The following is a 25,193-nucleotide window of genomic DNA, read 5'->3' as shown; positions in this document are numbered from 1 at the left end:
AGCGCGGCCGGAAGTGTAGGCCCAGGAGCCGGAGGGAGCCGCCATCATGGGCGACAAAATGGACATGTCTTTGGACGACATCATCAAGCTGAACAGGAGTCAGCGAGGCGGAGGTGGTCGAGCCGGCGGTGGTCGAGGCCGGGGAAGAGGAGCTACGGGTCGAGGAGGAGGAGGTGCTGGGCGAGGAGGAGCTGGACGCGCAGGCGGAGGCGGCCCCGTCCGGAACAGAGCCGCTCTGTCCCGGGGAGGCGGCAGGAACAGGCCCGCGCCCTACAGCCGGGTAAGGCCTCACCTAGCAGGTTCTTCCATCGAGTTACGGGCATTGTCGAGACGGAGGAGCGGACTTTTAAAGTTATCGGGGAAGCGGCGTTGGGGAGATTCTCCGGCGCCTTTAAGGGAGGGACGATCTCTGTTGGGATATTCGGGGCTTGGTTCTGTATCTTGGTTGTGCTTAGGTTTCCTTTAGGCCATAAAATTTGGATAACGAAAATGTTGAACCGAATAGAAAAAAATCGGGCTGTAGTGATCGGAGCTCGTTCTCTTCGCAGCCAAAACAACTCCCTGAAAAGTGGCAACATGATTTGTTCGAGAGTTGCTTTGGCCCTGGCGCTGGCGTGGAAACGGGTGGAAAGCTCCTCGTCTCTAATCTGGATTTTGGTGTTTCGGATGCAGACATACAGGTATGTTTGTTCTTAATAAAGGATCCCGGATAGTGCGTAAATGGAATAAACTATACCATTTATCATAGTTTTCATTTATTTTCTAACGATACTACACTAGTATTGAAGACACAAACATTTTAGTCTTACTAAAGTCTTCCTGAAATGATTTTTTTATAGCAGAGAATTGATTCTAGCATCAACCTGTAGCATATATTAGCCACAATATTCAACATTGATATGCTATATTTTTAAAGTGATAGCATATACTTTTAGTGTTGTTTTGTTATAAAATTTTCATGCAATGCTGCTTTATTGTAAACCAACTTTCAGGTACATTTGAACTTTCTAGTAGTACAAATGTTTCATTTGTTAAGGGAACTATTATTCTGGTGGCCCATTCATATTGTTGAACAGATCTGTTGGCTTGTTATTGAAGCTGGGAAAAAATATAGTTTATATCTAATTCAAATGCAGCTTCAGTTCTTCATTGAATAACTATTGATGTAATGGTACTGCTATCTCTAGGCCGAATCCTAGGACAAAGAGAATGCTAGGAGACTGATATATTGTAGTGATCAGAATAATGTTTCTCAACCTTGGCAGTTTTGAGAATGTAGGCTGGGGAAAATTCTGGGAGTTGAAGTTCATATATCTCAAAGTTAGCAAGGTTGAAGAACACTGTATTAGAATATTGACTGGGGAAGGTTCAGGTTCAAATCCACTGTTAGGCTCACAAAGGTACTTTGGTCAGCAATTATAGCTCAGTCCATCCTCATAGAACAAAAACATGTACAAAATAGGTTTTGTATATAAACTGTCTTCATCTCCTTTGATAACAAATAGGGAAAATCAGTAACAGTTTGACATGAATATTATAAGCAGTTTTTTAATGTTCTGAAATTAGTCTCCTTGACTATAAATACACTGATTTATTGTATTTATAATTTTCTCAGCCAGTTCATATTTTGTACTGGCTTTAATTGTTTTAGAATTGTTGCCCAGAGTTATTTTGGTTGAGGTGGGTAGGTATGGAAAATAGATTGATTGGGAGATGATAAAATATTAATCTTTACATATCAGTTGAAGCAGAAAAAAGGCAACATTAACATGAGTGTTTTATAGACATAAGAGCAAAATGATAGGGATATATTGTCCTCTATTATAATTTCCAGGCTCTCTCAATAAACTTAAAGACCCTCTTACCATTCTCAGATACATTAACTTTGCTTTTCCATTATTTCAGGAGCTTTTTGCAGAATTTGGGACACTGAAGAAGGCGGCAGTACACTATGATCGCTCTGGGCGTAGTCTAGGTACTGCAGATGTTCATTTTGAGAGGAAGGCTGATGCTCTGAAGGCTATGAAGCAATACAATTGCGTTCCCTTGGATGGTATGTATGTACTTGCTAATCATATTGGGTTGTTACACAAGGATGAGAGATGATCTGACATGGTTTGGGTAATAAACTAGCTACTTGTATATAAGCATTCTCCTTAGGTAGCAAGGAACTACTTTAGGGCAAGTACATGGAATACAATGTAATGAAGTAGTGGACTGGTAGAGGAGTGTTCAGAGCTCCATTCTCCTTCCATGTGTCAAGCATAGAAATTGATGGCAGCTAGAAGAGTAAGAGCCATCTTTTCTGCATGGATCCTTCCCTGACCATTCTTTGTGGGCATTTTTTGCTGCTAGACTTATTTTAAGTTGTTATGGTAATCATGTACATTCTTTTTATTATTCTTAGGACGTCCCATGAACATTCAGCTGGTTACATCACAGATAGATACACAGAGGAGACCAATACAGAGGTAAAAAAACTTACCCTAATGTTCATTTCTTTAGTTAAGATAGATTATGCTGTAGCCTATAGTTTTCAGGATTTTGTAATGGCACTTGTATATTACTACAGACAGCAGTGGAGTCTACTGTATTCATACAGAAAACTTGAAGTTGAATTTTTTACTTAAAAAAGTGACCTGACAGCTCTGTTTAAGTATTATTACAACATTAGGGTGGCTAACATGTTATGTGGACCACAGTCATTTGTATGCAAGGGGAAAAAATAAGGGAAAAACACTTACAATTTGGATATTCCTCCCCCAATAGACTGTTCAAGTCATTTTGTGTACTTACATATATTTGCATCTTATAGAATAATTGATTTGCTTTCCTTTAAATTAGTTTTCTAACTTTAGAAAAAATAAATTTGCAAAGAATAATCAGACCAAATTTCTTGATAATTTATTAATCATGATTCCAGAAAAAAATGAAATGGGGATAGTGTCACTTTGTATCATTTTCCAAATAATAGTTACATTAAAATTCCTCAAATATCCAAAAATGGTATTTGATCTTACTATATACTTCATATTGCAACCCTGCTGTCCAGCAAAAAGATTTTCTATTTCAGAGTTTAGATTCCAATATACTGTTAATTATTATCATAAACCAAAATAGGCCTATTGTGTATTATGTACTTTGGTACTTAAAATAGAGACTAGAGAAATTCTGTATTTTTCTAAAGTAATTGTAATCAAAGTGCCTCCAGTTTGTAAAAGACATCAGATACAATGATTCATTTTTGTGGTTTGTTGATCATGTTCTGTGGTAGTGCTTACTTTTACATTAGCCTCCAGACTGATGTACTTTGCATTTTCGCTTATATATGACTAAGCACCTCTAATTCTGTATCTCTTGATATTAGTGTAAGTAGAGGAGGTATGACAAGAAACCGTGGTGGCTCAGGTGGCTTTGGCGGTGGCAACAGACGAGGCAGTCGTGGCAATAGAGGCAGAGGCAGAGGTGCTGGTAGGAGTACCAAACAGCAGCTCTCTGCAGAAGAATTGGATGCACAATTGGATGCTTATAATGCTAGGGTGAGTAATTTACTAAAGAAGATTGAGGCAGAATGTTTCCCTGATGAGTGAATGGGCATGTACAGCTCCTATAACTTTGCAGCAATTTTTATGTTAAATAGCTAATTGGCATGTATGTTTTCAGTTGCTTGTACGCTCTTCCTGGGTATGAAAACCACACTAATTTAAAAGCAGTCCTGACAACACTAGTTAATTATGAGTCTGATTATCTGATCATGTTTATGTTATTGATATTAACGTGGTGGAACTTGTATTGAACCACAAACTCAAGTTCTCTAATGTAATAGCAATTCTAAACTCTACGTTTTTCATGAATGTATCCTGATGTATTTTGCTTTTTTAATTGCTCTTCTGCTTGGATCAGATGGGGTAAACAGTTGGATTTTATAATGTTATAAATATTATTTGGAACTAGAATTGTATTTATGTGTGCACACTGTACACATGCATGAATGCATAAACCATACATGGTTATCTATAAGGCCATGGCACTAGTGAAACACATTATAGAATCAAGATCATGGTCTATTATATATAAGTAGCTATAATAAGTTATTTCCATTGCTACTGAATGATCATCCCTGAAAATTAGCATGTATTAAATGTTCAGCAGGCCTGCATTTAAATTGAGAGAGGTTCAGATATTTATGCATACATATATAAGGAAAGAACTCTCCATCTTTTAAAATGACTTTTCTCGTGAAAATCTAGAATTTGGGGATTGTGCTCCTCCAAATACTTTTAAAGCTGAAATTGAAAATCATTGAGAAAAAATCTTTTCCTGGATGTGAATCTGCCTTGAAATAATTCATGGCAAAGTATGTAATATCAGTTATCTCTGCCACTAGAGAATCTGTATGCTCAGCCTACTGCTTTCTTTAGCTTACAGTTAATTGTTTACAGACAGGTAATTGTCTTTTTGTTTCTTTTTAGATGGATACCAGTTAAATCTAATGATGCGTCACATGCATGGAAAGGACTGCAGACATCTCATTCCATGCTCCCTAGTGGGAGGGAAAGGGTGTATAGCGGCGGCTACTAATATCAAGAATGGAATTTGTTTTACTTTTATGTTTTGAAATAGGTTTTAAACTCATGTAAAGGTTTCTTTCTTTTTTTTTAATTCTGAAACAGATCTGTTTTGTACTGAGTTATTTTTGGGAAAAATTTTACTGGTTGCCTGTTGGGCCAAAGTGGCTTTTTCACTTTGGCAGTAATAAAATAGAAATGTGTCTAGAGCTGTAAATGTCTGCTTCATGTTGCAGCTGGACCCGTCTGGGCTGCAAAAGCAAAGATGAATAGGGGAAGCAGACTGCCTGCTAGCCCCCAGCTAAATAGTTGGTGCTGATTGCCCTTCCCATGAGGAGGGATTCTGTTCTCTCAGGTCTCCCTCCTCCACTCTGCTTCAGAAGGGATTTGTAAATTCTGCATCCCACCATCTTCTATGTGCTAATTCTTCTCCTTCAATTTGTGCGAAAGCCACCATTGTGACTACTGTTGCAGGGAGATGATGTTCCCTGGTGAAGCTGACTTTGGAGGTCATGGGGAGGGAGTAAATTTCTTGTTAAAGTTGTTTTGTATTTAACACTTGATTCCAAAGTTCAGTGCTGGTCCCACCTCAGTATTTTTACTGTAAAATAGTTGCTGTGAAAATTCAGTGACACCAACATGCCAAGTAAAGATTTAGTCTTTCAATTTGTAATTCCCTATTGAATTCTTATTTCAAGTAAATCTAAAGACATTTGTAATGGTCTATGTTTAAATTTATTACATAATGGATTAAGATTATTTCTAGATTTTAACTGGTGTGGGATGGAGTAAATATCAGACTAATGTGAAAACTTTCATCTTTGGTGGGTGAGCTACCTAAAGGGTAACCTTCTACATCCTCAAGATGTTGTAAAAAACATTAATGCCTGTGTGGTTATTGCTACTGCCCCTTCAACATCAGAGTATCCTAATGCTGAAATTAGAATGCATCAATAATTTGAAAAAGTGGATATAGCAGGATACCAAAGTTATGCAGGAGTAACAGCCAAAGGAAGATTCTTGATATTATTTAAGATATTTAACAAAAAAGACTTCTACATAGCAATGAAACAAGTATATGTAAGTGATAGATGTTGTAAAATAGTAATACATGACACTTTTATTATCTACATAAGCATAATAGTAAATATTTGGGGAAACAGTTCAATTGCAAATAATTTACATTTGCTCTAATTAAGGCCTATGATGCTAAAAAAGCTTAACCATACATTTAAAAGATGACTGGGTATGGACAAGTTAATGACAAAATGCATTAATATAAAGTGAAAATACTACCGTCATTTGTACTTAATTTCATTTTAACATCCATATAATGTGAAGTATGTTCATAGTTTTGTATGTTGAGGCAATATATACTTTTCATAATTGTGCAGATATACTAGATTAGTAGGAAATACTGGTCTAAGCAAGAACTCTAATGTATATCAGAGCTATAAAAATTAGTAGAAACTTGGGTAATTACTATGGCATAATCCGGAGAGAAACAATTCTTCAATGTTATTGAACTACAGTTCTCAATAGCTAATGAAGAGGGTTATAGTTTAGCAGTATCTGAACCCACACATTTCTTACTTTTGTAAAGAAACCTAACCTTTGTTCTTTTGAAATACTATTGCAATTTTTGTGTTAGCAGTTATGTTTAATTTTATTGATTGAATTGCGGATATTTTGCTAGGGCAGTGAAAGAGATATACCAGTAATACTTAAGAAATTTGTAATAGGACATCAATATTTGGAAAACTGAAAAAACTGCCGTTGAATGAACAAATTATAGAATATGTAACATGTAGAATTGGTAGAATGGCTAATGGGGAACAGGGTGAAGAGTACAGAACCCACAATCAGAATAGAACTATAGTACTGTATGCTAGGGTTTTTGCCACTTTTTAAACAAATATTTAGCCAGTTATTCGTGATAATAAATTAAGACAATCTCAGTGCTCATTTGCTATAATTAGGAATTATAGTATAGCACAAGATGGTGAGATAGTATCATCGACGCAGTGAACATGGATTTGGACAAACTCCGGGAAACGGTGATGGACGGGAGCCTGGCTGCTATGGGACCATGGAATCGCGAAGAGTCCGACACAATTTGGCGACTGAACAATAGCCCACAAAGGCTGTAACGATCAAGATAGCTGGGAGGAGGGTTTCAGGTCTTGGTTCAATTGCTACTGTATTATAACGGGTCTTGTGCAATGGTACAATGCCTAATAAAATTCATAGGCTTTATTATGACCTCAATGAATATTGGAGAACAAGTCGCTCTCCAGTTATATTGGGATTTGTAGGACCTGCAGTAGTCTGCTTAAATTTTGGAAGCAAACTGATGGGAATGGACTGCAGCTTTGTGTTAAATAGTCGGTATAGACACACAGAGAATAAAGGGTAACCGATTTTGTTCAATCTAACGTGCCGAAGAAAAGAACCGTTAAATTGGGTAGCTATCAAGAGCATTCGTTTTGAAGTTCTTGGAAGAATCGTTGGGCAAAGCTTTCCCACTAATGCAAAACGTCCGGCAGCAAGCATTCAATTTTTATATGGAAGGCGTGCCGGGACCTCGACCTTTATTTCGGGACCTCCTGCTCGCTCTCCCCACACAATTAGGAACCGAAAGTCCGCCAAGATGGCTGCCGGGCAAGGTGAGAGCGACTGGGCCTCGTTGCCCTCCCCCCGCCTTTCTCTACCCAAAAAGAAGGCGTCACAAGGAGGTTCTAGCCGTAGCATGCATTCTCTATGGTCTCTCCTCACGCTTTGGGTCTCCCCACCCCACCCCACCCCGCCTTCGCTTAGGAAGCCAATGCTGGGTCCATTTAAGGGAAGTGATGTCTCGGGAGGAAAGCACCGAAGAACCGGTGAAATCCCACAGCTTTCTCGAGACAGGAAGTGACGTTTGATCAGTAACACACGGAAGTGCGGGGGTGCGCGCGCGGGGTAGATCTGGGCGGTGGCGGGCGGCGTTTGTCACCGCCGGCGGCAGCAGAGCACTAGGAGCGCGCATAGAGAACGCACGTGCTGGGTAGGTTGCCTTTGCTTCGGTGGAGGGTTGGGCCGAGCCGGTGCCTGTGTCCGACGGATTTTCTTTTTCCGCCCCCCGGTCCTGTTCCATCGGCCTTCCTGGTTGGCGCCTCCGCACTTGCCTCTGCTCGATTTTCCCTGCAGGAGATTCGCATGCTCAGATAACCAGGCTTGCGCTGCAGACGATATCCGTGCCTTCAAACGCCGTGGGTCCGGTGACTCTCGGTAACCTTTCGAAATGTCCCTCGCTTTCGGTTTGTAGAGCGCCGTGAATAGCTGAGCTTCCGCTCTGCCCGATTTGGACTTTGGATCTGTAACTTTCCTGGAGCATTTTTTCTCGCTCAATTCATTCTCACTGCTGGGGCCACTCATAGCTTCTCTCCTAGCATTTCATGCGCTAGTTAAATGCTCGGCGTAGGTCACTATCAATATTGAGGGACTATTGTACCCATTTTTACCTCTTCTTTAACGATTATTTTCTCTGAATTCCGTTGGATGATCTCTCTGTGGCTTTATTTGTTCAAAATGCTCACCCATGATTAATTTAATTGTGGTTTATTCAAGCAGTTCCGTTTTCTGGCTTTACCCAAAACTGTCACATAAGTAGGTGAATTAGAATTTTCCAGCCTGCCGACCTTAAATATAGTCGGTTAATTTGTAGTTCAGGTTATCATGAACACTATTTCTTTTATCTTGCTGGTAACCATAGGATACATAGCTCACGATAAATGTAGTTAGAGTTTCATTACTTGGATCTATTACTGGTAGTCCTTGTTTAGCAACTACAATTGGAACAACTTGGTTGTTAAGTGAAACAGTGGCTAAATGAAATTGTGACTGGTTTTTATCGTTTCAGTTTTCCTTTGCTTTACAGACCTGTGAAGGTCCTAAATAAAATAAAAAAACATTGTAACCAGGCCATGCATCATGGTTACTAAATAAGGGCTACCTGTGTCATTGCACCATTGAACCATGGATATATGTGCATTCATATAATTTATACATTGCTACCTGTTACTATTATAAACCTCTCAAAGTGATAAAAACACATTTAGCTATAAAGGATTCAAAATATATTGCTAGTTGTAACTTTCTGCATTCATCTTTCACATTTGCTTTATTTTTGAACAGCTTCTGTAAAGTCTACAGTAACTATTTTGTATTATTTTGTTATGAAGAGGTTGATGATTTTTAATGAAGTTTTCATAGTGCCTCTTGAAAGAAAATTGTGTGAGAATAAGAGGCTACATGGATTAAGCTTAGTTTTAACTAGCACATATCTAAATATCAAATTAAGAAAAGGGAACTTTGGCATGAACAAGATATATCACAATTGCCCATATATTTTCATGTTTCTAGGATTAAAACAAATATATTTCAGAGTGATTGCCAGTCAGGCAAATAAACACCCCCTTTTTTTAAAAAAAAGTGTATGTGATGATTCATATTATTACAGAAGCACTGAAATGCAGTTACTACTTTTACCTATTCTGTTTGTCATCGGTTACCAGAAGGGGGAAAATTAGTACTGAGTAATTATTAAATGGTTTTATTATGAAGGAGAGTAATAATTTCCCAGCTCTTTAGAGAGCGAGAAAAAGGCTTGTGGAATTTTAATGACCAATAAATTTTAATTATTAGTTTTATCTGGGACTAGAGCAGTAATAGTTATATTGCTGCCTTTTCAATAACTATATGAATCTGTTGAGCTTTTTATCTAGCATCATGAATAGATTTGTTATTTTGGCAAACTTGGAAGCCTACAGGCATCAATTATTACCATATTGGCATACTGTAGTTTATAGATTAAGCTGGAAGCTTTTCAGAAAACTGACTGTAATGTTAAGAATTCATTGATACACAGGTTAAGACTGGAATATTATGCAGAACAAGTGAACTAATAATATGCTGTCCATCTATTATTGTTCATGAATTTATCAACAATATTTAAAATTCACTGAAGAGAAGAACAATAATAAACAGCTATTCTTGGTTTTAGCATTATGATAACTAAATTAAAAGTAATTTATAGTAATTACTTCAGGGTTTTTGTTGTTTTTGCCATGAGAAGAATGTCATCTTTTAGCATTAAATTTATTGGTGCAAATAAAAATCAAATCACTTTAAGGAACTTGTGTTCTGATTTCCATGTAGAGCTAAGATGGCAAGTGGTACTTTACACATTGCCAACAATGATGGTGATAATTTGTGTAAGATCTACTACCGTGTTTCCCTGAAAATAAAACGGTCTTATTTTCTTTTGACTCCCAAACAAGCGCTTGGACTTATTTTCAGGGAGGTCTTATTATTTTTGAGGTTCAGGAGGCGGCCAGCATGGTCACCTCATGGCTGCTGCTGTGTTGCAATATTTTCGGTGGAGGGCTTATTTTAACGCACGTGCTCAAAAGCCCGATTGAGCTTATTATCCGGGGAGGTCTTATTTTTGGGGAAACGGGATAGTAGCAGAGATGATGAATGTGGATGAGATTCTGTTTTGACAAGCTGCTTGCATGCTAGTGCATATGAATCTTTTGACAAATTTTAGGTCTGAAAACAAAAGAAAGCCTGAATACAAAGCATCTGAAGGAGTGTTTTGTCCTATCCTCATTGATTGGTAGTAATGAGGATAGAAATGTATGTGCCATTCTTCTAGGCACACAGCATATCCCCATTCCTTCTTAATTAATTTGGGTACTCTTTGGGCAAGGCTGTTCATCTTGTGCTTTATTTAGAGGAACAGACATCTGCCCAGTCTTGATGTTGGTGAAAGACTGCAGAGATAAATGTGATGGGGCAAAAGCCTGGTTCTTGACTTAACCGTACTTCTTTGAAAAAGAATGAAAATATTGAAACACTTCCTGATTAGAAAACAATGCTAATGAAGAGATGGTGTTACTATTTTGTCATGTTGTGGAAATACATTAGTTGCTGCTGAGTATGATGTGAAGTACAGCCTAGCATAGTTTAGGTAGGAGATTGCAGATAATTGTGATTTAGATATTTGAGAGAAAGGGATTGCATTGGGTCAATATAGTAAATGGCATTGACATTAACTACCACTGTGTGCCAATTGGTCTACCGAATTGCCTGAGTGTGATTTTCTTCATCTGCTAGTGTTATGCCACTCTTCTGTAAAGATTGTTTCCTTCCAACATTAAATACCGCAAGCACACAACTCTTACTACTACTGTTGTCAATTTTATTTATATTGTATTTTTGTTGTTTGCATTACTTGATTTTGTATTTATTTGATTTGCACATCTCATCTAAGCAACTCTGAGTGGCTCATAACTTTTAGCCCAGTAGTTTCTGTTTGAGAACTTCCTGATACTTGCAGTTAGCAGTATAGTATTTCTAATACCCTCTTTCCCTGAAAATAAGACCTCCCCGAATAATAAGCTCAATCAGGCTTTTGAGCGCATGCGCTAAAATAAGCCTTTTCAAAAATATTTAAACGCGTGCGCAGCCGGTCCCTGCCATTTCCTCTGGTTGCTTGCTGCGCAAACAACACGAGGTGAGGAGGTGAGGATGGAGGGGGGAAAGTAGGGGGGAACATGCCCCACATACCCCACACACCCTTACCTAACGGCCACTCCCGCAATCCTAACCACCATGCCCCTTCTCTCATGCTAATGGCCATTTCAAAAAGAGCGGCAGGCCCAGGATCGTAACAGCAGCCATGAGGTGACCACGCTTGCCGCCTCCTGCGCCTCAAAAATAATAAGACCTCCCCAAAAATAAGGCCAAGCGTTATTTCGGGGGTCAAAAGAAAATAAGACCCTATCTTATTTTTGAAGAAATGCGGTAAAAGAGAATACTCCTGAAATGACTTGTTTTTACTCTTGTCAATATTTACCACAATGTTTCCATTGGATTATGGAACCAGTTTGATGTTACCAGTTTGGATAATGAAACGTCTGCAAGAAAACAATCAAGCTGAGCACCAAAGACCCCCTCATATTTCCAATTCATTGACTGGAATCCAAGTGAATTAATGGTTGAATGTTGAGAACCATTTGTGTAAGAAGCTTCTAGTTTCTCTGCTGCAAATTTTCCTAGTAGCAAAGCCCTCAGACTTACATCACTGAATGTTTTCCTCTGAGGGTTATAATCGGATTAAGTCTATTTCTGTTTTCTGAGAAAAAGTTTTTGAGAGTTTGCTTCCATTTGTCTTCTTTTGTTTTAGAGGTCTCCAAAGAGTTGAGGCGTGTTGGAAGAACTGAAATTAGTAGAAAATCTGTTTAAACAAGATTGATTAGGGCAAGCTACAAATATGTTGCTCGGGTTTTCTCCATTGCCACAGTGATCAAGGAGTGAATTCTGGGTGTTAGTTGAGGACAAGAGTTAAAAGAACTGTATTTTACACTCTATAAAAATATTTCCAATTAACAAGAGAATCATTCATTGCTGCCCAGAATCTAAAGTGATGCTCATGGACACACCCATTTTTAGGGATTTATGGTCTACAGGCCAACTTTCCTGTGTTATACAGCTGTTAAAGATATAACCCCCAAAGAATTTCCTAATCTACATTTGGAACCCCTTCAAATCTTTAAATTCAACTTCAGCTGTGAGATTCCATCCTCTTCTTTGGAGGGGTTATATTTTTAACAGCTGTATTAATGTTGAAACATTTCCAATTGGCTCTTCTGTAGCTTTATTTAGGACAATATATGCTTGTGTTCCTAAAAGAGTCTATATTGTTAGTCTATATTGGTTCTTGAAGCACATTCTTAGTATATCTAGAACCCATCACAGTCATCCTTTTCTGACTCTTCTTCCTCTTCCTGTCTCTTCTCCTATTCTAAGAGACACTTATTGATCAAGCCAGAAAGGAAACATGGTATTAGATAACTGGGTTGTGCTTCCAGGGATCAGAAGGTACTGTATAGGCCAGTGATGGCGAACCTTTTTTTGCTCCCGTGCCATAAGTGGGGGGAGCGCAGGGGGGGGGTCGAGTGCGGGCGTGCCGCATCCATAATGCAACGCGCGACCCCCCCCAGTGCGCATGCGCGCACAACGCGCGACCCCCCCATTTTTACATGTTTTTTTTGCCCTTCCCAGGCTCCAGGGGCTTTATAGGAGCCTGGGGAGGGTGAAAAGAGCCTCCCCGACCCCCCCCGAAGGCCCTCTGGAGGCTGACAAGCTAGGACACAAATACACACAGGCACGAAGTCTATAATATGCATAATTCAGAATCCCCGGACATTTACATTTCCACAACAGTAGTTCTTGAACCACCCAGCTGAGCAGACACACATACATAAAACGAGCGTGAAAGTCGCTGGGCAAAACCTGGTGAGATTCTCTCAGTTTGGGATCTCCGCTCTCTTTCCCCTCCCCACGCTGCTCTGTCGTCTGCGTTTCCCTCTCGTTTTACAACCCTTCCCAGTGCCACTCGCGTTTCAACGTGCGCCCCAATTCCACGTGCAGGCGCGAATGTGAACCAGCGCACACGCACACACCGAGTCAGACACAGGCTGAGCGGGCAAACCTGCGGCCGCCAGCCAGGCTGTCGGTCCCTTTAAGAGTGGTGCCTCTGACATCACGGCCAGCTGCAGTGAGCCGGGCTGGGTGCTGCTAAACTGGGGATGATTGTGAATTCTCCTCGCGCCCCCCGTCAGTTCCCAGCCAAGCGGATCCCGTGATCCAGCGGGATCCGATAGAGGGGGCGCCTTGTGCTTTCCATCCTGTGTGTGTGGGTCTGTGTGTGTGTATGTATGTAGGTCCGTGAGCAGGCGCGCATGTGTGTGTGTGTGTGTGCGCCTATGTGTGCGCGAAAAAGCGGGGGAACCGAGTCACAGACAACCCAGCTGCCTCTCGGCAGCCGACTGCGGCACCAGTGTCTGATCGAAGCCCCCAGGACAAGCTCGGTAGCGGCGGCAGCTGCCATCCTGTCCCTCCCCATTGTGGCTCAGCTTCATCTCTCACCGCCACGGCAACTGGCTGAGCCGAGCCTCCCCCTTGCCCCCTCCGCCAGTGGGATCCTTTGAAGAAACAGGGCGCTCTGGGATTCGTAGCGGCCTGGGCATTTCCACCCCTCGTCTTTTTGTCTTTCTTTGCGGCGCTTTTTCTTTCTTGTTTTCTTCTCTCTCTCTCTCTCTCTCCCTCTGAGCGCTTAAAACCACGCTCCGAGCAAACCGGAAGTGACTTCCGGGTTGCTGGGAGCGTGGTTTTAAGCGCTCCGAAGGCGTCAGGGAAGCCTCAGACGGTCCCTGAAGCCTTCGGAACGCTTAAAACGACCCGCCGAGCAACCCGGAAGTGACTTCCGGATTGCTTGGAGCGTGGTTTTAAGCGTTCCGAAGGCTTCAGGGACGGTCCCTGAAGCCTCCGGGGGGGGGCGGGGGAGGCTCTTTTCGCCCTCCCCAGGCTCCTATAAAGCCTCTGGAGCCTGGGGAACGCGAAAAATAGCTTTTAAAAATGGTAAACTCAGCTGGCCAGCGCGCACATGTGTGCTGGCCAGCTGACAGGGCAGCGCCTCGCGTGCCCTGACAAATGGCTCCGCGTGCCACTTGTGGCATGCATGCCATAGGTTCGCCATCACGGGTATAGGCATTTAGCATTTATACTGTTTTAATAAAGATTGCAAAATCAAGCTAATTGTGAACATTTTTCTCTTTAAAACATCTTGGTTTTTTTTAATAAGTTTATTTTATTTTATTTTATTTTAATACAAAAATATCTTGGTTTTTAATAAACATTAATTTGGGAAGGTTCTTTGTACAACTGTAACACCTCTTCTGCATTTGGCTTATTTAAGATTATAACCTCTTAAATAAGCCAACTGAGATAAATATATCAGTTGAATTATTTAAGAGGGAATCTTGCTATATCTCTTGTCTTAATGCCAGCCAGATTTATTTTTCCTTTCCCGAAGTTTAAAATTAGTTTTTTAAAAAAAATCTTGTTACTTGACAGTAATTTTTTGGAAATTCAGAGATTTGCAAATTATATTGTATAACTTGTTGGCTTAATAAAAGTATAGCAATATATATCTATATAAATATGTCGTTCTTTTTGTCAATTTCATTGTAGTTCAAGTTTTCAACTGCAGAAATCGGATGTATGAAGAATACTGTCATATATTGTGATTTATATTTCCCACAGATACATATCTGCAAACTGGACATGCTCCATCTGGGTTCTACTGCATGCATGTATCATACTTTAGTCTTTTCCGTGCTGCAGTACAATGATTTCCCTCGCTGAATAGGCTATTTTGGAATATCCAAACTACTGGGTTTTCCAATCTGACTTTTTTCTGTGTAAACATCCTAGTTTGTTTGATCTTATGGCTTTTTGAAAACCTTGAACAATGGGATATAACTTCTTTTTGAGTTCTTTTTTCTTGCCATAATATCTACTTTGTACTACTTTAAAGATATCGGGAATTCAATTTTGCAAGAATTGGCAGCTTTATTCTTCATTTACTAAGTTTAAAGAGATGGAAAATGAAAATAGTCCCTGAGTCCTTTCCAAGCTGTTGCTTAGTACTTCTCTCCTTGTGAGTTTTCTGGGTAGGGCACCTGAGATTATAATTTAAATGAGCCTGCACTATTCAACTACACCTGGAAATTACAGATAAAAGGCTTTTGTTCCTTCTAGGCATTTTTATTCCACTGAACATAGTAAATGAGGAGGAGGAGGAGGAAGTTCAGATGTTCTGGCAAACTATTTCTAGCACAGCCTTTCTCTTTTAATGTGGGCATGCTATCTATGATCTGATGATCTAAGAGGCAGTTCTTGACCCAAGGAGTCAAAGTGCCTTTATTGATTGTGTACAGATCCTTATGCCTCTCTGCTTATTCTTGACATTATTAAGGCAACATTGGTTCCTGCCAATAGCCATATGTTTCTAGAAGAAAAGCAGCTGTAAATCCTTCCAAGATGGCTCTTTCTCCTGTGTTGTGGAGTCAGGTTCTCCCTGGGAAGTTTGGCCATCAAAACAGCTTATCACATTTCAGCAGTCATTAGAGCAGGGGTGTCAAACCTGTGACGACATGTTGTCATGTGACGTATCACAACTTTTCCCCTTTGGTAAAATGGGGGTGGGCGTGGCTAGTGCATGACGCATCTGCCGGCCATGAGTTTGACACCCCAGCATTAGAGTATTAGCTTTTGGGCCTAAGGAATGTTAGAATAAAATATGCCATTGCATATTTATAATAAGTTCATCTTAATGTTCACCTACTAAGTTGACCCTTACTGCATGCTGTTCATGTGTCTTAACAGTTTTTTCTTCTGTTGTTAGTGTCATACTAAGCTCCTAGGCTGTCTCAAAAGGGAGATTTTCATCATGAAGTAATTTTTTAAGCATAATTTGTATATAGATCCCAAGATGGGACTGAGCGATAGGTGATTACTGTGTTTATATTTCATACATAAATATATGAAATTTCCACAAAGCTGTAGGTCTGCAAAAATCTATGGATATCCTTGATACAGCTTTTAGAAGAGTTGATACAGAAAGAGCATTGGTGTGAATTTTGCAGTACAAGCTTGAGTATCGAAGTATAGTATATGTGAAGTAAGAACTACATTATCTTTTGGCCAGCTTAAGGCTTCCTTTCCCCTTCACTGAGTTGCAAATGGAACAGGAACAGAAGCTTTTCAGCCCTAGCTTAGGCAGGAAAGCAATTGAGTTGTACCACTAGTAGCAAATCTTCAGTAATGTTAAAGGCATGTGGACCCACCCTTGGGATAGGAGCCAACTTCCCGACTTGAAGGGAGGGAGGGTGTGCGGCTTGCAGTGATGCAAAGCTCAGCTACATCATTTTATACTCTTTAAGTCTTGACAGCCGGTTTCTCTGCCTTATGAATGCTACTGCTGTCTGGAGCTTTTCTTCAGGGCTCCCTGCATACAGGTGAAGACTTGATAAGGACTGCGTGACTGAGGATTTTGAGTAGCCTTTCAGATAGCAGAGGGACTTCCTTGATACTGCGTCATGTCGGCAAAGCCATAGTTTCTGTAGTTCTTCAAGTAATCATCTTTGTTGCTGTTTCAAAGACAGTTTGCTACACAATAATCAGAAGATGCTGCGCATAGTGCCCTTTTTACAGGTAACAGTGCTCTAAGATAGATGCGGTTTCCTTGGCTTGGATACAAAAAGCATTAAAGAGTAGAATATACTGTGTCTGTTTTTTCCTTGGAATGGACACATACTTTGGCTGAGTTGATTAATCTAAAGAAATGCATCTCTGGTGTGGTTTTAAATCTACCAGCTTCCTTTCCCACAGGAAAGAGGCTATTCCTTTCCATTGTCTAAGGAAACCCCCTTCCTTTGTCTATTTTCCTCATTTTCTATCCTGTAAATAAAAGGTGAGAGGGCCTAACATATCCCAGCATTTTTGCTTAATATTAAATTGTAGTAGAAAACTTTTTTTTAAAAAAAAATCTTCTCGGTAGTATATTACGCATGCCTGATGCTCATAAGGGGTGACCAGCATATGGTTTGCATAGTGTCATAACTAATCCTATCGGAGAACACTAACAAGAATAAATGGCTGAAATAACCTTGAAAGAGGCTTGTGTTTGTGGAAAAACTGGGACCTAGGGACCCCCTTGAAAAAGCCAGGTGTAAAAGGTGTGGAGGCGGCTGCCACATTGTAGATAAACATATGTAATGAGAGAGTGGCTGCTGCTGTTAGACTCAAGTCCCCATTTTGGCTGGATGAGATAATTGAATTCTGTGTCACTAGCCTGTCTGTCCCACTTTCAGGAAGATCAAGGGCTCTTCAGGGGAAACTACAGATCTGTTTCGTTTGACTAATTGCACTTTCTCATTTATAGATGATGCAGTGCTTCGTATTTGAATGCACATCATATATTTCTTCTTTTCACTAAAAATTGTTCTATGCTGTGTTCAGGAGTGGCATTTGCTATTTCAGTTCTAAAGAAGTGAATATAATTAAAATATATTTAAAACAAACAAACAAGCAGTCCAATTTCCTCATTGATCCTAAAGGTAAAGGTTTCCCTCGCACATATGTGCTAGTCGTTCTCAACTCTAGGGGGCGGTGCTGATCTCCGTTTCAAAGCCAAAGAACCAGCGTTGTCAGAAGACATCTCCGTGGTCATGTGGCCGGCATGACTAAACGCTGAAGGTGCACGGAACACACTTACCTTCCCACCAAAGGTGGTTCCTATTTTTCTACTTGCATTTTTACATGTTTCCGAACTGCTAGGTTGGCAGAAGCTGAGAAAAGTAACGGGAGCTCACTCCATTACGCGGCACTAGGGATTCGAACCGTCGACCTTTCTGATCGACAACCTCAGTGTCTTAGCCACTGAGCCACCGCGTCCCTTAACCTTAGTATCCTTGATCCTTAGTGCAATGCATTTGTACCTCAAACTACCTGATTAACAAAGGCAGAAAAGTCTTTTTTTAAGGTTTACACATACTGCATGTAAATTGCTGTAAATCACAAGGTTTACACATACTGCATGTAAATTTGCTGTAAATCACATTTGAGAGCTGTTGAATTGTATATCCAAGTATAATATGTCGTATTGCTGCCGCTTCCAATGAGCTTCCTGTGTTAAGCCAATTCGGGTGAAACATTGATTTGTGGCTAATCTGGCTTCCTGATGTTTCCAGGACTGGGATAAGTGCCAGACACCAGAGCTTTCCATACAGAAGCACATCTATGGACTGTAGCTCTAATGTAGCATACATTTTGTCCTAGATTCAGTCCTCAGCATCTCCAGTTTCTCACCTGAAACCGTGGAGAGCTGCTCGTCATCAGTTTGCAACTGCATTCCTGAGGATGTGTCCTTTGGCCTTGTCCCCTTGTTCTCAGACTTCTCAGTGTGACCATTTTTGGCTGAGAATTGTAATACGTTAAAATTTTAAGTGCATCAGTACACTTGAGTTTGTAGTTTACTGTCCCTGTTCCTATGAATACAGGAATGGAGCCCTTCTGTTTTGACACTCACAAAAAAAATTACTGTTTTACTGCTTTTTAAAAATGTAAGTTGGCATACTGCTTTACTTACAGAAATGTTTCTGGTCCCAGATAAGATCCCTAAGATTCTTGGAGGTTAAAAAGGTAACTACGGTGTTGTGTTGGAATTATGCCTACCTGCTTGAGGAAGAATAGAATTCAGATATGTAGAGATAATAAAGAACATTTTGGAGGAGGAGGAGGAGGATAAGGAAGTGCACTTTCACTAGGTTGCCTAATAATTTGGTATTCAGGGAATTCCGTATATGCTCTGGCAGCCATATTGTGAACAGACAAGTTCCTCATGGCAGCCATTTTGTGGAATCACACATAACTAGCTCTCCAAATTTTACTTTTGCTCATAAGAGTAGAGAAGTTGCTTCTCCCTAATTTAAAAGGATTGTTTTAGCATCACTTCATTACTTTCTCTTTGTAATATTCTGAGGCAAAGCATCTGGCATGATTTCAACTTATGGATCCGCCCTGCCTCACCTGCCTCACCTTGCTCCTTCACTGTGCGAGACAAATAAGTGTGTACTTTAGGAGAAGCAGGTTCACATCCGGGCAGTTCCGTGTGTCACAATTGCAAATTACTCCTTGACTTGGTTCCAGTATCTGCTACGTTTCTGATGGCAGAACTTTCTTTTTCTGATCTTTGCATATTTGTCACATGGAGTCTGAGAAAGTGATGTAAAAGGAAGCAGTGAAAGCTACTCTTGCATGTTTTATGTGCTTAACAGGAGACTTGAAAATGTGTGAAATAATTTGCTCAGATTATACTCGCTGTCTGTGGTTACTTTTGCCACCTGCTTCATTTTTTTTTTTAAATTAATTGTTTAGAAAGTTATTGGAAATTGATTTACTGCTCCTTCCCCCAAATGAAACAGCTATTTAAGTTGGTCTTGGCATTCTGCAATTGTCTGTATTGGGCATGTCCACCCAAAGAGGAAGCTTGTGACTTTGCAGTTTTGTGGGGGGATTAGCTTATATGGCAGGGGTATCCAAACTTGGGAACTTTAAGACATGCTGGCTGGGGAATTCTGGGAGTTGAAGTCCACAAGTCTTAAAGTTCCCAAGTTTGGACACCCCTGTTATATGGGATACAACTTGCCAGAAGTAAACTAATTTACAGGTAGTCCTCACCTTATGACCACAATTGAGCCCAAAATTTATGTTGCTAAGGAAAAAAATTTTAAGTGAGTTTTGCCCCATTTTATGACCTTTCTTGCCCCAGTTATTAAGCGAATCGCCGCAATTATTAAATTAGCAACATGGGGGCTAGTGGGAAACATTGCCATTACTGCTAGTGAGTTCCAGGAAGACACATTTGTCCATTGTTGTTAAGTGACTCTGGCTTCCCCATTGACTTTGCTTGTCAGAAGTTTACAAAAGGGGATCACATGACCCCTGGACACTAACAGTCACAAATATGAATCAGTTGCCAAACATCTGAATTTTCATCGTGTACATGGTCATGGGGATGCCGCAGTGGTAAGTGTGAAGTCACTTTTTTCAGTGTCTTTGTAACTTTGAACAGTCACTAAATGAACTGTTGCAAGTTGAGGACTACTTCTATTACATTGGGGGCTAGAAGGCAGCAGTAGACATTGCTTAATTGAGCTTCCTTTGAAGGGTAGAATATGTATCCTACATGAAAATCTTATTCCTGGAGGACAAAGTTCAAATGTTATGCTCTTTCTCTTGAAGGCAGTGCTTCAGGTAGCAATCTGCTTTCTGCTTCCCAAAGAGGAATCTGAATCTTGACTATTTAAACCAAACAGCGAGGGTTAGTTTTTAAAACTTTTAAAGCCAATATTTGCCAGGTGAAAAGCAAATAAAACTATTGCGGCCTGCAAGATACTAATGTCCTTGTGTATGTCCCTCAGACATAGGACAGAGTTGCAGAGATGGCTGAGCAAGAGCCTACCCATGAGCAGCTGGCCCAGATTGCAGCTGAAAATGAGGAAGACGAGCACTCTGTCAACTACAAGCCCCCGGCTCAAAAGAGCATCCAGGAAATCCAGGATCTGGACAAAGATGATGAAAGTCTACGCAAGTATAAGGAAGCCCTACTGGGAAACGTTGCCATCACTGCTGGTGAGTTCCTGAAAGGCACGTTCTTTCATTGAGGAGTGTGCATGAGCACTAAAAGGGACAGCTTTGGACGTCTGACTTAGCCTCAGAAACCAGAATGTTCCATAAAGGCTATTTTCTTACCCTCATCATCCGGCTGGGGATATGGAACCCAGCTGGCCTCTGCCAAGTATTGGATACTTTTATGTTCCTGGTTGTTGGGTTCATATACTACTATTTAACTGCAATACGGTATGTAGCGCATCAAATTATGTGAACCTAACAATCTATAATTTATATGCTGTGGTGAACTCAGAAAATTGAGGTTGTATAATAAGCCACAATCAAGGAAACTTTGGTTTGCCATAGTGGTTTCAAACTTGTGGGCTGCACGAAGCCCTCATTTTATATGATCTGACAACAATATTTAGAAGAAAGAGTTAGCCCTGTGGATTGTGTCCTTTCTGCTGGATGAGGGACACATGTCCATTTCAGAGAGTGTAGCAAATTGAGGAGATCACTTATGACTCCAGGAAAGTTTCAGAGTGCCTGGCTAAGATCGGCAATCTGCTTTTCTACTGTGGGTTGTCACTCTGCTGCAGTATGGAATGAGTGAGACATTTTCTGTTGCTCTGCTCTTTCTGCAAGTTGGCACCGTTGTTTTTCCATCATTCTTACCTCCGACTCCTCCATATGCTTTGCCAGATGACTGGAAAAGTTCTGAAAGGCTGGCATTCACCAGTTGCATTGTGAATCCTAAGACAAGGGTTGTCAGGCTAAGAAGAAAACATGACTAATAAGCCTTCAAACATCTGGAGTGTATTAGATTGGGGGAGATTTGTACAAGCATTTGCAGTTGTAGTGCTGTGGGCTAGAAAGCTCCTAAAACAAGACCAGAGTTTCTAGTCATACACTTCTGTTGCAATGAAGGCAGAGAAGGTTTGATGTTTTATCTGAGATATGTTTTATCTTCCATTGCAGACCCTTCTAGTCCAAATGTGGTGGTAACAAAACTGACTTTGGTTTGTGCAACTGCTCCTGGGCCCTTGGAGTTGAATCTGAGAGGTAAATAAGTTGGATTTTAAAAAAGGATATTGGGGGGATCTTTAAAGGCAGATACATTTATGATGTACAATTTTCTGGATAACTTCATCAGATGTATAAAACAAACTTTATTCTAGTGCATCAATAAATCGTTAAATCATGAGGATGCCCCAAGTTGCTTAGTCTGTTGCAGCACAAAAAGCCAATAAGGATAGCTATTCTTCTGGAAATCACATTTTATCTATTCTGTAAAGCCCAAGCTCTTCTTTTTGGTCCTGCCAGTAAGACCTTCTTTGCGGGGGGACGACCCGTAGCATTCTCTGCCTCCCCACTTTAATTGGGAAAAGTTGGTCCTTCAGATAACCTGGTCCCAAGCCATGTAGAGCTTTGAAGTGAGAACCAGCACCTGGAATTGGACCCGGAAGCAAATTAACAGCCAATGCAGTTCTCACAGGAACAGAGGGGACTATCAGTATGCCGTCTAACTTTCCAATGCCACCTTTATGGGGACAAAAAGTGTTGCTACAAATAATTATAATTGAGAAAAATGTTTTCCTTTTGTTGCATGTCACTTTCTGTTTAGTTTCCCCATCTGGTTTATATTGGTGCCCATGAACAGCATGTTACTGTTCAGTAACATGAACAGCATGTTACTGACTTAAAGATTCACGTCCATGGTGATTACAAGCAGGCTTTCAAGCTAATATCGCACATAGAAGTGACTGCACAGATTGCTTGTCAGATTTGCATCTTTTGGAAGAAGTAATTCCTATTTTCTCCTTTCAGGTGAGTTGGAGAGTTTCAAGAAGCAATCATTTGTGCTGAAGGAGGGTGTAGAGTACCGGATAAAAATCTCTTTTCAGGTAAGATCTCCTTTTGAATGATTGTATTGCCTGTCAGAATGGTCAGTCTGGGAATAATTCAGCATATAGTTTTGAGGGAAGGCATTTGGTCAAAAGGTGTGTATTGATTTTATATATTCTTGCTCATTATAGGTAAAGAGAGAGATTGTTTCAGGGCTCAAGTACATTCAACACACATTCAGGAAAGGAGTAAAAAGTAAGTGTCTGTTCTATTCTTTATGCTGTACTTGAGGAGAAGTAGTGTTGTGTCTTCCCAAGAGGAGTGCCTAGCCTAGGTTGAAAGGAGCTGCAAAGTAGAGTCGAAACTTGGCATTTGCCTAATGGAGAGAAAATTAATTCGTTTTTGAATGGCAGACCAAAACAGATGGAATAACAAAAGAACATACAACCCTCAACTACTTTGGGTGCTTTTGGTCTTTCTTCAATTGATCCTTCAGTTAAAGATGCATTGACACCTTTTCTTCAGCGTGATGATCCATTGATACTACTGCAGTTCTCTCTGAGCTGAATCTGTTTCATTTTCACTTCTGCTGATTGACAAAAATAAGGGCACCTTCAGTCCATCCGGTAGTCAGTCTGGAAATGGCTACGTTTTCTGAGTCATGTTTCTATATTGGAACCCCCAAAGACAGAGTTTGGGACCAGAAATACTTGCTTAAAGTTTATTAAGAATCCACAATAGCCGAGCAAAATGTCAATGGGTGTAGACTTACAGATAAGAATTAGATTTCAGAAGAAGGGTGAACGATGGATGGGCCATATCCAAAAATGGATATTAAGACTTCAGAATAAAATTGGATTTGAAAGAAATCTAGACACTTGAGCACATAGAAAAATAAAACTCAGTTCTGGTGCTGCTCTTGTTTTAGGTAGCAGAGAGTTGTTTATATGACAGCTGTCAGTGCATTTTGATCTTGTCTCTATAGCTCACACTGCCCAGCTTCCAATGACACTTTTAATTCTTGCCATTCGTGCCTTACAACTGTTTTTCTCTTTCCAGTTGACAAGACTGACTATATGGTTGGAAGCTACGGGCCACGGGCTGAGGAATACGAGTTCCTAACCCCCCTGGAGGAAGCCCCTAAGGGCATGCTGGCCCGGGGCACTTACAACATCAGATCTAAATTCACAGATGATGATAAGACGGACCACCTTTCCTGGGAGTGGAACCTGACTATCAAGAAGGAGTGGAAAGATTAGCCTTCTCAATGCCAAGTCCCAAGCGTTGTTCAGACAGTGGCTACAGTAGAAACCCCTCCCTGTACCAACATGCTGGCATTGGACAACCTTCCCTTCCCATTTTTAGCTCAACAGGAAGACCTTTTTTGGCTCAATGCCCTGTAATGTATTTCCTCCTGAGAATCAATAACAATGACCAAACCTGCCTTGTGCCTCCCAAGCGAAGAGGCAGAAGTGCTTCTTATCCCTCTCTGGCCTTGAGTAAGAGGTCTGCTGCTGTCCCATTTCAATACATTTCAGGCAGGTGGTAAAGGGGAAGCAAGCAACATTTCTGTCTGTAGGGGAAAGGATTGGGAGGAAACCCCCCCCCTTGCCATCTCTGAGCAAAGGGCGAGGTGCCAAGAAGTCATCATTCCATGCAGGCTGGAAACAGTTGGGGCGGCAGGCACTTGCCAGGCTGAGTCATGTTCATGGCCTACATTTTCTCTTTGGGGGATGTGGGTTGCCTTTCCATTTGTGATACTTTTCCTGTAACCATGATGCCTTAATGTTTGTAACATAACATGCATCCTCCAGGGAGGGGCCCAACCTTCTTACCCTTTTTTATATGTTTCCTGGTCCCATTCATGTATTCCCCTCCTTCCAGTTTCCATCTTCTAGGCAGGTAAGCCTCCTCCTGAATTCACATCTCTAGCTGCTCACAATAATATCCTTCTGGGCTCCCTGTGCCCAGAGAAGCCCTTGCATCTGATTTAGGGAGAGGTGACCTGTTGGTAGGTGCAGACATTTAGTAGAATCATTGCCATTTCTCTGTTCTGTCACTCCAACTGGGTGCAGAGCACTAAAGTCCCAGGGTAGCATCCGATTTTTAGGGCATTTTCCTAGCTGAGCTGTGCCTCACCTGATCTGAACAAAGAGCTTGTTATGGACAAATATTCAAGAGCAGAGAATGCCTTATGTGTCTGGTCTGCATTTGAAATCATGTGCCTGGCCTGTCAGTATTTATTATTGCCTTGATTAGATTATTTTTCTTCATGGTGCCCAAACAGTCCAACTGTCCCCAGCAAAATCCCATTAATCTGGCAGTCAGAAATAGAGAGCCTGCAGAGCTTCTCCTCTGCTTGCCAGGTGGGTGGGTGCCAGCTTAACCACCTTGCTCAGCTGGCTATTGTGAGTCCCAAAGTTGTACTAAAACTGGGACCATGTGAATGTGTGCGTGATTCCTTCACTGCTCTCTCTCTCTGCCCCAATTCCTTTCTCCTAAGCCTTTCTTAGAGAAGATTTTTGTTAAATTGATTTGACTATATATCATATATCTGGATTAACAGATTTGAAATCATTGGCTTCCCCTTTTCTGACTGTAAAATAAAATCATGAAACTGATTGTTTTGCTCTGTCCTTTTTCGATTCCTTGCAGTGGCCTTACAAATTTATTTTAAAACTTTTAAAGAATACATGAGTACACACAAGAAAAGAAAAT

At 40.7% G+C, this 25,193-nt stretch overlaps 2 protein-coding genes across 4 annotated transcripts; both read left to right on the top strand.

Annotated features, from left to right (window-relative positions):
• Nucleotides 1–46: 46 nt before the first annotated feature.
• On the top strand, nucleotides 47–4,775 carry ALYREF (Aly/REF export factor; the record flags this gene model as incomplete). The annotated part of the gene is made up of 6 exons (XM_081935802.1): nucleotides 47–280; nucleotides 549–680; nucleotides 1,906–2,053; nucleotides 2,408–2,471; nucleotides 3,368–3,539; nucleotides 4,473–4,775. The coding sequence occupies 6 exons, from the start codon at nucleotides 47–49 to the stop codon at nucleotides 4,485–4,487; spliced, it is 765 nt and encodes a 254-aa protein (XP_081791928.1). The 3' UTR covers nucleotides 4,488–4,775.
• Nucleotides 4,776–7,432: 2,657 nt separating this feature from the next.
• Nucleotides 7,433–25,096, top strand: ARHGDIA (Rho GDP dissociation inhibitor alpha). 3 transcript variants are annotated; one of them, XM_081937085.1, is made up of 6 exons: nucleotides 7,433–7,611; nucleotides 20,441–20,651; nucleotides 21,609–21,692; nucleotides 22,458–22,534; nucleotides 22,667–22,730; nucleotides 23,535–25,096. In XM_081937085.1, the coding sequence occupies exons 2-6, from the start codon at nucleotides 20,462–20,464 to the stop codon at nucleotides 23,732–23,734; spliced, it is 615 nt and encodes a 204-aa protein (XP_081793211.1). In that variant the 5' UTR covers nucleotides 7,433–7,611; nucleotides 20,441–20,461; the 3' UTR covers nucleotides 23,735–25,096. The 3 variants fall into 3 exon arrangements, with proteins under 3 accessions (XP_081793211.1, XP_081793212.1, XP_081793213.1); XM_081937086.1 differs by lacking the exon at nucleotides 7,433–7,611 and adding an exon at nucleotides 7,679–7,835; XM_081937087.1 differs by lacking the exon at nucleotides 7,433–7,611 and adding an exon at nucleotides 16,492–16,670.
• Nucleotides 25,097–25,193: the final 97 nt, after the last annotated feature.

Source organism: Natrix helvetica (genome assembly GCF_964273705.1).
Source record: "Natrix helvetica genome assembly, chromosome: 1".
NCBI classification, from domain to species: domain Eukaryota; kingdom Metazoa; phylum Chordata; class Lepidosauria; order Squamata; family Natricidae; genus Natrix; species Natrix helvetica.
The sequence above is the reverse complement of the archived record's forward strand: the minus strand, read 5'-3'. Positions and strand labels throughout refer to the sequence as shown.

Excerpts from the sequence above, each read along its gene's own strand:
- ARHGDIA (XM_081937085.1), top strand. The coding sequence starts at position 20,462 with ATGGCTGAGCAAGAGCCTACCCATGAGCAGCTGGCCCAGATTGCAGCT. Across the intron at positions 22,535-22,666 it reads GGATAAAAATCTCTTTTCAG|GTAAAGAGAGAGATTGTTTC; the intron begins GTAAGATCTCCT and ends TGCTCATTATAG. Across the intron at positions 22,731-23,534 it reads ATTCAGGAAAGGAGTAAAAA|TTGACAAGACTGACTATATG; the intron begins GTAAGTGTCTGT and ends TTCTCTTTCCAG.